Here is a 12,366-nt window from a genome sequence, read left to right on the forward strand (position 1 = left end):
GGAGATGAGTGGGGAGCACCGCAGGGATCCCCAAGCCTTGGCAAGTCTTAAAAATAGAGGTTGAAACCCACTTCTGGTTTCACGATCAAAATCTGGAAGTGGGTTCTGATCTCTATTTTTAGATTTTCCAAGACTTGGGGAGCCCCGTGGAGGTCACTGTGGGGCTCCCTGCACCCCCTCCCTCGGAGGCCGGTGCCATGAATGGTAAGTTCAACGACTCCCTTCATCTCCCTTGAACAACACAATCCTGAGAATTGTGTTGCTGCCTTAGCCCTCCCCCTGGCCCTTAAAGGGGCAGAGATAGGGCTTCCCTTGTGGTGCCCAGTTTGGGAACCACTGCACTAGATCCTTTTCCTTCCAGAACTGTTTCCTGCAGCCAGACAGAAAAGATAAGGTTACAGATATCGCAGTTGCTCAGTCTACCAGCAAGTCTAATATATTCCCCCTTCACCTACCAAATGTTCCGCGGAACTGACTGGCCAGATGTCAGTAGACGCAACCCATGCAACAGTCTTTGGCCCAGAGATTTGAGCTAAACCAAAATACGGGATAAAAACTGACCCTAAATCAATGAATGTTCAGGTTTTCTTCCCCAGCCTTTGGAGCTAAAATAATGAAGTTTGTTCTTTTGAGGGTGGAGAAAAGGAGCACCTAGACTATTAGGATTCCTTACAGTTTGCTGTTGAACTGTTTCTTAAGGCTGAATGGTTGGGAAGCTACTATCTGAGTTCATCGTGCAGTTGTGTGCCACCCTTCAATAGTACTAATCTCACAGAAAAATATCTGAGATGAGAGCTGCCATTATAATGGAAGATGGCTGCCCCTTGTATCCCAATGCACTCTGTTGGTTGGAGCATTCAGTTATGGCAGGGAGGACTCTTAAGTGTCCCCAAACCTTCATCCTGCTCTCTTCCTTGTAGGGGTCTCAGACGGTCAAGACAGAGGCCTTTGAGGCTCCAAAGGCCCAGAGTGAGCAAGAGGCAACTTCTGAACTCAAAGGGGCAGGAGAAGACAGAAAAGAGGCCAGGAAACAGGTATGTGTGTGGGCATGTATGTGGGTGTCGTCAAACTCCAGGTTATAGCTTCTGGAGCAATCTACTGTATTTAGAGGCATGGAAGATGCATATGTGTTTGGCTTGCTCAGCTTGTGTTTTGAGAGGCTCTTGGAGCATAGCCATCCTCTGCCTTCCTGGCGAGTGTCCTGGGACACATGCCTGTTGGGAATTGAAAGTGGTGTGTGAGGCCACCTCTACTACTCACTGCTCTTCTCCCACAGGGCCAGGAGTCTCCAGTCCAGGGTCCTCGAATCAAGCACGTGTGTCGGCATGCCTCGGTGGCCCTGGGACAGTCTCGAGCCATGGTGCCAGAGGATGTGCCCCGCCTCAGTGCCCTGCCGCTGCGGGAAAGGGAGGAGATTACTGCGTCGCCCACTGTCGAAGGTGAGTGGCTTAAGAAGCAGCTGGCCACGTGCGCCCCTTTCTTGTATTCCCACTAATCTCTGTTAATACTTATTGGAAGGAACAGGCATGATAACAAGTAAGGGAGGAACCATTTGTCTGTGGGTGAGGCATGCAGAAGGTCCCAACCTTAGCCTTTGGCATCCACAGTCCATTCCACTTGAGTATTCTGTGTGTGTTCCAGAAGATGTTGGATTGAGCCCCCTTCTTGCCAGCAGTACATAGCCTGCTCTTGCCCACATGTGGATGAGTTTCTCGCCAGCCAAACGAGCCTCTTGCTTCTCCTCTCAATAGTTGCACCTAATAAGCAATTAAAGCTGCAATCCTCTACACCAGGGGTATCCAAACATTTTGGCAAGAGGGCCAAATCATCTCTCTGACACTGTGTCTGGGGCCAGGAAAAAAAAGAATTAATTTACAATTTGAATAAATTTACATAAATGAATATATTAGAGATGGAACTTGTGTGAATGAATGAAGGTCTTGCAGTAGCTCAAGGCCTTTAAAAGGCCTTGCACAAAGCTAGGCCAGCCTTTCCTTTGCTGCCACTGCTGCATCACAGACGTAAAACAGCAAGTAGTGGAGGGAGCCCTTGTCCCACAGCTCAAGTGAGAGGTCGAACAGTCTTTCTCTTACTGAGACGCCAGCACGGGCTCCAGCAAGTCTTTGGAGGGCCAGAAGCTCACTGGAGACTGGGGGCTCCCCGAGGGCCTGATTGAAAGGCCCCAAGGGCCACAAGTGGTCCCTGGGCCGGGGTTTGGGCACCCCTGCTCTACACCAAGGGTGTCAAACATAAGGCTTGCAGGCTGTATGTCCCCCTCTGAAGTAATTTATCCAGCCCTCTGGCTTCTCTAGCACCACCATCAGCTGCTCGCTTGTGCCGAGGTGTCACTGCTGAAAGGGCTGCCTGTGTGATGATCGGGCTCTCCTGTATCTTGAAAAATACTGTCAAGATTTACGTATTTTCTCTTCTCTCAATTGCAGCTAATGAGTTTCTAAGTGAGAAAACAGTGCTTATTTCTGATTATCCCATTTAATGTTACTTTCTGCTTAATGGCATCACTTCAGGACCTCAGCAGGCATCATGAATGCTATTTGGCCCACTGTGTGAAACAAGTTTGGCACCCCTGCTCTACACCTTTTCCTGGGACTTATTTCTGAGTAGACATGCATAGGATTGTGACATAAATTTATTTCATGACCACACAGCAGCCCAACCGTTAGCTGGGGAAGGACCTATTGGGTAACATGTAGATCATGCTTCCCCCCCCCCCAAGTTTATAAAACCACGCCATCATGACATGGTTCATTTCCTGCTGAGTGAGTGAGTGTGGCTTTCCTCAAGCACAAGCATGCGTTTGGGAAATGCAAAGATTTGTACTGTGTGAGAGATCACACTGAGAGTTCACACCTCCAGTGTTGCAGCCTGTTTGTCTTTCTGGCCTTTTCCTTCCACAGAGACCTCCTCGGCCTCGGAGAGCGAAAGCGGTCACCAGAAGCAGGTGAAGGCCGATGCGGCGGTCAAGGCCGCACCACCCCCTGTGCGCCGCCACATATCCCACCACATGGGCAAGAAGAACCGTATGACACGCTGTGGGAAGTGCAAAGGCTGCCTGAAGCTGCAGGACTGTGGGGAGTGTGTCAACTGCCTAGACAAGCCAAAGTTTGGCGGGCCAAACACCAAGAAGCAGTGCTGCGTGTGAGTGTGTGTCCAAGGGGTACTGGCCCTGATGCATTAGTGAACTTACTCCACTGTGCTGCTCGGGAACGAGAAACCAGGACTCCTGGGTTCTCTTCCCAGCTAAGAGGAGATTGGTGTCCCAGGTCTGTCTGGATTCTGTGACTGCACAGTACAAATGTATTTAGGGTTTGGGGGCAGAATCAGGCATCCTGAGTATTTCAACAGTCGCTTATAAAAAATAAATTAAGTTCATTAGGCTCCTGACACTTAAGGGTGGGAAGATGGTCTTGAAAAGGTGAAGAAATTTGCCCCAGTCCAGCAAAGGAGAATCCACAGATGGAAGCAGGCTCTTCTCACTTGCTGGATCACTTGCAGGGTAAATGTGATTGTCTGGACTGCATTGCTGTTAACAAGACGTGTGTTCCCACCGTATTGTGATGTTGCTAGTTGTGTGAACAATAATGCCTCCTTTTAGTACTATTTTATTATTGCACTCTTTGCCCAAGTGCAATAGTCACAGTATTGTATAAAAGAAAAAGGATAACATGCGTAAAACGATTGGAAGGATTGACACAGAGAAGTTCAGCTATCTGTGCTGTGCTTTCAGCCAACACAAGCTGTGTATTCTGGCTAGCACTGCAGCAATGAGAGCAGGATATTCTGGTAATCGCTTGCCACCAGGAAATACTTTGGGAAAGGAAGCTGTGGGTAAAGCCATCTTCCCTGAATGCCTTCTTGGAACAAGAAGCCTGTCATTCCCCAAGGATGAGTCACAGCTTCACTCATCCTCCTGGGAGTAGCTCCTCCTCCTCGCTGCCTTGTAGGAGGAGTGGCAGCAGCAGTGGTCAATTATGTAGCAGGTTCTGACATAATGCACTGGTGAGTACAGAATTGTGAACACATCCACGTTAGAACAGTGTCACAACTGCCCCCTCTGGTTCTGTTTTGCATGGCACTCTTGTTTACCAGGAACATCCTATCCACAGCATTCTAGGAGAATATTAAATATTTTGAAATAGAGTTGGATCAGGCTGATTGTCTGTCTGAAATTCAAGGGTGTGAGGAAGCTTAGAATTTCTTGCAATTGGAAGGTTGGGCTCTATTTATTAGTTATGCTTTTTTCTGTCTCCCGTTCAAGGAGAGCTCAGAGCTTCACACATACTTCACCTTCCATCTCTTTTATATTTATCACAACAAACCTGTGATGCAGGTTAAACTCAGAAGGGTCTGCCTGATATAAGGTTTCCCAGTAAGCTTCATGCTTGAGGAGAACCTGAGTCCAGGTCTGCCTGGTCCTAGTTCAACACTTGAAACACTATACCACACCTTCTTTTCTCCCTATGACAACAGAAGCAGAATAAATTATATAAATAGGCATACCATTTCATTTTGTATTTGCATAGTCTACATGGGTCTGAGAATTTATTCCTTGTGGACAATTTAGAATACATTGCCTTGGAATTCTGAGTTGCAGAGACATATGCGCTTTTAATGTTCAGAACTTTGTGTGGTATCTTAATGCTTAAATTGAGGTAATTCCCTCCCCCCAGAATTCTCCATTTGGTTTATGAAATCTATTTACTGCATACAGCTGTGTGCCTAAAGTTGGATAAGACAGAGCATAAGCAAAGGTTGAATGGCAGTAAAGCAAAGAGGGAAGGGAATGACTGGGGGAGAGAAAAGCCTTGTGGCTTCGAGGGGGGCACACCCCATGATCAGTAGCAACCCTATGAAACTAACCTTAAACTTGGAAACAAATGGGATTCCTTAATGTTTACAACGGTAGGCAAGCTCCTTGTTTAGCTTTTTTATTCATCTAAAATGCAAGCAAGAAATGAATTCATCCCTCTGGAACTATAAGGCAAATGAAGAAGATGCTGTTTTCTATTTTTCCTTTTAAAAAGCTGAACACTTACACATGTCTCTATTTTATGCCAACTGTGTAGTTTTATGCCAACTACACATGCCAACTGCCTGCAAATTTGTTTCGGTATATATTGTTGCACATGTGCATGAATCGCCATAGCTTTTGCGCATGAATTGAGGCTCTCTGACCTGAACTCTTTATGGCAGACGTTTTAGGCATCATGTGGGTCCTCCAGAAGACAGAAGATGGAGGCCAATTGTTACTGGATCAAATATTATTAAAATATTGGCTGCCCGTTTCCAGTGTCGCTAAAGGCCGTTATAAACTTTCATCGAGTATGTGTTGACCTGTTTCCTTAGTGCACCAACGTACGAATGGAGATCTGTAACCTTCCCCATTTCCCTGTAGGCGGACGGTCTACGGGCCAGCTCTAGCTCCAAGGGCAATTGCAAACTGAATCATCATTCAGACCCATTTTATGCTGGCTAGTTGCCATCTCAGAACTGACTACTTAGAAGGAGCTCATAGACTTTGCATCCGGGGGTTTCCAGAGGTTTCTCTAGACTTTCTAAGACAAGACAGTGTTCTGGTGTAGGCCTTTCACTTGCAATCAGCTCTGAGCATGCTGATGATGTGGCCAGGAAAATGGCTCCTCAGCTCTGTGCTGACCACTGTGCTACCTTTATGACGGGAGGTGCCAGAGAGTTCCACCTGCATGTTTGTGGTCAGCCTTGGCAAGGGGAGCTCTTGGGCTTCACATCTGCTGACTTTTGATTGTATGCACTGCCCAGAATAAAGGAGTAGTCTAATGAAGAAGTCTGGGTGCTGTGGATAGAAGAGCAGGGAATAGTCTCCCTGGAATGGAAGAGAATTGGAAGCATGCTTAATGATCACATTACCCCTCCTGGCTTTTAGTCTTCACCAGAATGGTGGGTAGGGACTAAGAGAGGACTCCCATATCATAATCCAGAAGACAGAATTTGAACAAAAGCAACAGGAGTCATGCTGGAGCTAGAGAAGACTGGTCAACCAGCTTCCTAGGTGTTGTGGAGGAAGAGTGGTTAGAAGCTACTTGTTTAAAAATGAAAACTGAAGTCAATAGAATTACAAATTCAGACTTGGTCTTTGTGTGTGTGGTCAAGATTCCTCAGGGCAGCAAACATGATCCACCCTCTCCCATTTTTATCCTTGCAGGTGCACTGTGAAGCAGAAAAAAAATCTTAAAGTCAGGCAGTGTCTTCACTGGGGTGCACACACACCACTGCGGATTGAGCATACTATAAAATTCTCCAAATCGGTCAGAGGTTGTGGGGTGTGGGGGAGAGAGCTAGGCAGAAGTTTGAAGTGAATGCTGCAATGCAGTTATCCCAGCAATCCTTGTTCTGCACCTAGTGGAGGCTGATCTCAGCCTGCCTGCCTTATTCTGCACTCTGTCTTGGGCATCAGCACCTATAGGGTAGCTGCCTCTTCCTGCCCCCGTAGGGTAGCTCAGCATCTAGCCTAAGGATAAGTTCTGGAGAGCTTGGAAGCTCCCTACTTTGTGACCTTTTGTTCCAATAAACATACTATCCTCCTGTGGCTTCTGGATTCCACCCCGCCCAATGGACCAACATGGTTACGTAGGCTAAGCTGAGAGACAGTGGTCATGGTTGCCCTGTGAGCTTTGTGGCTGAGTAAGAATTGAATCTAGATCTGCCCAGTGTGTTCAAAGCTTTAGTTGTTATGCGGCATATGCTCTTGTTGATTGCGTTCACTCCCCACTTCTGCCAGTATAATTGTCCTTCCCCCATTGCTTTATGTCTCAGCGCTTTTGCCTGCTCATCAACAGGTGGATTGGAATTCAGAAATAGGCACCCCCTATTCAATTCAGAAGTTTCTTCACCCCTGTGCCTCAACTTATAGGGGTTGAAGACAGTGCTTCTTCCACCATCTTGTTTTGACACACAAGCCTGCACGTTTTGAAGGGTCGCCAGGGATAGCTGAGGAAAATTCCACCAGAGATGATGGCTTTGGAGTGGGTACTATGGCCAGTCTTCAACAGGCCCTGAGTGTTCTAGTGATTGGTTGGTCATTTGTTGCTGTCATAGATGACAGGCCTTTGCTGGTATGTCTCAGCCAGTATTTCACTGCTCTGATGATGTATGTCTGGCTAACCGACAGGTATCGGAAGTGCGACAAGATTGAAGCGCGGCGGGTGGAGCGGCTGTCTAAGAAAGGTAACAATTGAGCAGCTGTGGATGGGTGAACGGATTGCATGCTACAATGTGGTTGCTTGTGTGGGTTTTTTTTTTTGGGTGGGGGTGCAGCCTCTTGGTGTATGTGTGGTGTGTGTTGGTTCTTCCATTGTTGTTTACAATGAATGGAAGTTGAAGCTTCCAGATCCAAGTCCCTGTTTCTGCATTATATTGGTATGCCTTCTACACAATTCACATTATATTGGTGACTTATATTTTGCAAATGGTGCCGATTCCTGTAGGCCCAATTGTTATGCAGCCCCATGTTGTCCTGGAAGCCAAAATTGGAGTATAACTGAGAGGGATTGTCCATGGTGGAAAAGGGGTGGGTGAGGTGGGATATTGGGGGGGGGGAGGGAGTTGATTCGTGGGCTGAATGAATTCCCACTTCCTGAGCCCTGAATGCTCCATCTGTGGTGTGTTTAATGTTTTCAGCTAGGAGTTCCTAATACACTTTTAAATTTCTTTACATTTTAAGAGAGCAAGAGGCGTGGCACATGTGTCAAGTGAAAGCTGAAATCCCCCTGGGACTCTGTGTGTACAAAAACTGTGTTAGCCATGCAAGATTTGTTGTTAGCCAAATTCTGTGTCTTTGTGGTTTGCTTGCAGTCATGTGTAATTCCAGCCACCCTGCCCAGCTGGCTCCAAACTCGGTGCCGCTGGATGCTGCCCTAATACTGCAGCCATTTTGAGTGGTCTTGCTTCCCTCCCTGTCTCTGGAGCATCTCCCCCTACTGCCTGGAGCAGAGCCAGCATCCTTGTTCCAACCTGCACCATGGAACAAGTTCCCAAGAATCCTGTCTACTTCAGCAGGCTTCCTAAGGTGGCTTGCCCTCAGGATTGGCAGAGCAGTGCACACCAGCTTCTGTGGTCATGACTGTGATACTGGGGGCTCCTTCCACAGCTCCAGGTGTGCCTGAGGTGAGGCTGTGGAGTTGGCATCCAGCCAGAAGGAAGTAAACTGGGCTGACCTTGACTTAATCACTGTTTTCATTACCACATTCCTTTATGGATCCTTTTTTTGTTTAGATTTGTAGCCCACCCACTCCCAAGGGCTGAGGGCAGGTAGCACTACTTGTATAGATCCAAGTTTCATTTTTTCTAAGGTGTTGGATTGTCCAACTTTTAGAATCTGTTATGGAATTGTAATTTAAATATTGAATAAATTGCATACTTTTATAAACAGTTCCTCTCTTCTACAATTTTGCATTTGAGTTCCTTAATACCAGCTGATCCTTCGATACAGCTTCTCATTATGTCTCGACTTGACTCCTACAGTATCCTCCAGTGCAAACAGCTTGACTGTAGAGTCTGTAGGCATGGCTCCATTGAGATTGAATTGGCCCTGTGTTTTCCCTGGTGTTCCCTGTGTGTCAATTTCTCTCTCCCTCTCCACCTTATTTCACGATGGGGGTGGGGGGGATGTTCCACTTTTACTCTCCTGCACTGAGTAATGCAGCCTGAGACCTGTCTCATTTCTAAAGGCTGGTGTCTTCATGAGGAATAGTGTTTATCACATGTATCCTGCCTCTCTCACAGGCTGGGATTCGAGATGATGTACATGTGAGGCTCCTGGCAGTCTCCCATCCAGGAACTGACCAGATCCAGCCCTCCATAGCAGCTGCAAGGTGACTGTTTAATCTGCCTTCAGACCACAGCCCTGAAATCTCAAAATTCTTGGCCCCTTTCTCTTCCTTTAATATTCATCTCCACTGGTGGCTAAGAACTGTGGCAAGTTAGGACAATTCAACTGGGTTTAAGACTTCGCTCCCTTTGCTGTGGCAAGGGATACCATTTCAACTGAGATGCTTTTAAAGATTGGCATATTAAAGTCTCCTCTCCTCCCCCCCATCCCCACTCACCATAATGTTTTGGCTTGGATCCTTTTATAAAACTCTTTAAACCTCTCTCTTATTATGGTGCTTCAATCTGCAAAACAAAAGGAAAGGATATCTGCATTCCTGGTTGTTTGAGGGATTTAAAGCAAATGGGAGCCTGCCATTGCAGCATGACCCTTCAGCACAGTCAGATCTCAAAATGGTGTGGGACCTGTTCCCTCTTGGCTAACTGTGCACCAGGCTGAAGTATGGAGAGTGCCTCTCTGTCCCCTCCGCCCCTTCTGACTGAGGGCAGGTTTCTATAGGAAATGTTAAAAAGTCTGAAAGTGATGGCTATTAACATGAATAAGCCTTTTATGTGTCCTGCTTCTTGTGTGTCCCAAAGCATCTCCCAATTCTTACAACAGCCCTGTAAGGTAGGTCAGTGTCCTCCTTATCCCCATGCAGCCAGTGAGGCACTATGGCTGTAAGGAAGTGGCTTGGTGAAGTAAGGCTTCCTAGCTAGTTCACGGCAGAGGCAAGATTCAAAACTGGGGGCCCTCCAAATTCAAACTTAAAAGTGGTCGTCCCCAAAAATAAGTGTGTTGCTTGTCCTCTGGGATTTTGTGCCTGTACAAGTCACTGTGCCAAGCAGTAGTGTGAGCTGTTGCAGACCCCTTGGTTCAAATTGGCTGTTAGTCAAGGTAGCTATGTGGAACATGCATGTTTAGTGGCAGTTTTACCTCAGTACCAGTGTACTTGAGCGGGGGGGGGGGGGGTTTGCAATAGCAGGGGAAAGCTATTGCCTTAATATCCTGCTTCCCAGAGATTCCCAGAGATGCCCAATTAGCAACTGTGGAAAGCAGGATTCTAGACTTTCATGAACCTTTGCCCTGGTCCTCCTTATAGGAACTGCTGCTATAAAATGGGGGTCCTCTGTTGCTGTAGGAGGTGACCACTGGAGGGTGTAGCAGCAAATTTGTGCCTTGTTCTTTCCCCTTCTAGCTTCTGAAAAGGAGCTGACCTCTGTTGGGTGGGGTGAGAGCAGCTGTGAGCCAAGTGTGGATGGGGATGGGAAGGTGGAGCTGTGGAATATCACAGGTATCTCTGCAACAATACAATAGAGGGGAGGAGATTCTCTCCCTGGCTTGTATGGGGGGGGGAGGAAACTACCAGTCAGGAAGGGGTGGGACTGGCTGCCCTCCAGGGAAGCCATTGTGACCTGAGTGGGGGAGGGGGTTTGAACAGACCTTGCCTGGTGGTGTGTGTGAGAGGATGCCATTACCTACCTGCAGACTGGAGAAGTACTGATGATGTGAGCAGTTATTGGGGGGGGGGTGTTCTGTGAGGGGGGCATGAAGGAAGGGCTGAGTTCTGAGCAGAGATTGTGCTGGTGGCTACAGGGGAAGCAAGTCTCCAAAAATTTTCTGTGCAAAACTGTGGGGCATTGCTAGAGGGGGAAGTGGGGGGGGGAAGCAACTAGAAACTAGAGAGCTTGGACACAGGTTACTCTCTGGAACTTTTCGGGGCTTCTGAGTCTTCAAACCATAGGAAACACAGAAAGGAGACTTGTGGCCCCTGAAAGACACATGTATTTTAATGTGGCAGAAGCTTTCCAGAGAGCAAAGCCTGTACTTCATCAGACAATCCACTAAAGGTTTTGCCACAATGACATTGAGGTGCTACAGACTAGAACTGCTCTCCTGGAGTGCGCCCTTTTGAACTGACTCTGGAGTCAACATGACTGCTTCACTAGGACTAACCTGCCTCCCCCCCCTTGTGTGGTCAGCAGTTCTTGGCCTACAAGTCTGACTCAGAAGAGGGCAAGCAAGCTGCTCTTGCCATTGGCTCTGAACTCCACCCCCCACCTCTCCTCCTTGGCTTCTTCAGTCTCTTTGTATTGGAAATGAGATAGTTAATGAGAGTGAGACCTTCTCCCTGAGCAAAGAGGCAATTTGCCAGCCTATTGAGAAAGGCAGGGTGGGCCCCAGCAGAGCCATTATGTCCCAGAATAGGCAGTTCCTCCTGCATCAGATTACAGGAGCCACTTGATAACAGTGAGTAGCTTGTTGCAAAGGGGGTTAGAAGATGAGATGGATCTAAGGTAAGTGGGCTTAAGGTAAGGTAAGGTAAGGCCAAAGGTTTTAAACTCCAGGGAGTTAAAGCAGAAGAAGAGTTATTGCAAGGTGTCTTAGTAATTCTCTTCCTCTCCTATGCTCCATCTTCTCTTTAAAATGTGTGTGGCAGGGGTGGAGGAAGGCTGGATGGAGCAAGCTGACCTCTTGGGCAGCACCCACCCACTGGTGGAGGCAAACTCCAAATTTGCTGACATCTTTTTTTTTTTTTCCCAATCTGCAGGCCGAGCAGTGGTGAAGCCCATTGTTCCCTGGGATTCAGAAGATTCCCAAGAGGAGTTCCCAGCCCCTGTGGAGGTCATGTTGGGGGCCACCGAGACAGCAGAGCAAGACTCCTTGCTGCAGCGCAAGTCGGCCCGGCGTTGCGTCAAGCAGAGGCCCTCCTATGACATCTTTGAGTCCTCGGAGTCTGAATCAGAGCAGGTCTCTGGCCCGGCCACACAGCGCCGGAAATCCTCCCGGGACTCGGGTGAGACACCATGTGAAAATTTGCACATAAGTGGTGCATGTAGATAGAATCATAGAGTTGGAAAGGACCTACAAGCTCATCTAGTCCAATCCCCTAGCAGGAAATCCTCCTAGAGCAGCATTCTTCAACCTTGGGGTTGGAACCCCAGTGGGGTCACAAAAACTTCAGTTGTGGGGTTGCGGCAGCTTACAGGATTGAAAAAAGTTGAAGACTACTGGACTGGAGCACCACCAGGTAAAGGGGGTGGCATCTGGTATACCCCTTCATGTACCAGGAAATTGTGTCACAGTCCTGCTCAGGGAGGGTGTGGAGAGTGGGTGGTGATGGGGGCAGAGAGTAGGCAAATAGGTTCCCAGGAGAGGGACCAACAGTGGGTTCCCTGCCTTGTACTTTATTGGGGTCATGGCATGAAAAAGTTGAAGACCAGTGCCCTAAGAGCATCTCCAGCAGGAGCCTTTTGAGCCTCTGCTTGAAGATCTCCAGTGAGGGAGAATCCACCACCTCCCTTGTCTATCTGTTCTGTCGCTGAACTGCCCTGACTGTCAATAATTTCTTCCTGATGTCTAACTGGAATTGCTTATGTACTTATGCAGATAAAGGGATATGCACATGTGCACATGCTGGGAAGATATTGCTTCCCAAGACATTCGTGTGTCATGGCACATGTCTGTCTGACCTGGATTCACATAGTTGTACATGGAGCTAA

General features: G+C 47.8%; 1 protein-coding gene across 1 annotated transcript in view; it reads left to right on the top strand.

The window, feature by feature from the left end:
• The window catches only part of KMT2B (lysine methyltransferase 2B), a 57,284-nt gene that overhangs the window by 20,629 nt on the left and 24,289 nt on the right, over nt 1-12,366 (top strand). Inside the window, exons 4-8 of the mRNA XM_066638416.1 lie at nt 921-1,034; nt 1,277-1,439; nt 2,916-3,156; nt 7,166-7,221; nt 11,415-11,660. Coding sequence (XP_066494513.1) covers nt 921-1,034; nt 1,277-1,439; nt 2,916-3,156; nt 7,166-7,221; nt 11,415-11,660 — 820 coding nt within the window. The remainder of the gene's footprint in view (nt 1-920; nt 1,035-1,276; nt 1,440-2,915; nt 3,157-7,165; nt 7,222-11,414; nt 11,661-12,366) is intronic.

The sequence above is a fragment of the Tiliqua scincoides genome, chromosome 10, assembly GCF_035046505.1.
Source record: "Tiliqua scincoides isolate rTilSci1 chromosome 10, rTilSci1.hap2, whole genome shotgun sequence".
Lineage (NCBI taxonomy): Eukaryota > Metazoa > Chordata > Lepidosauria > Squamata > Scincidae > Tiliqua > Tiliqua scincoides.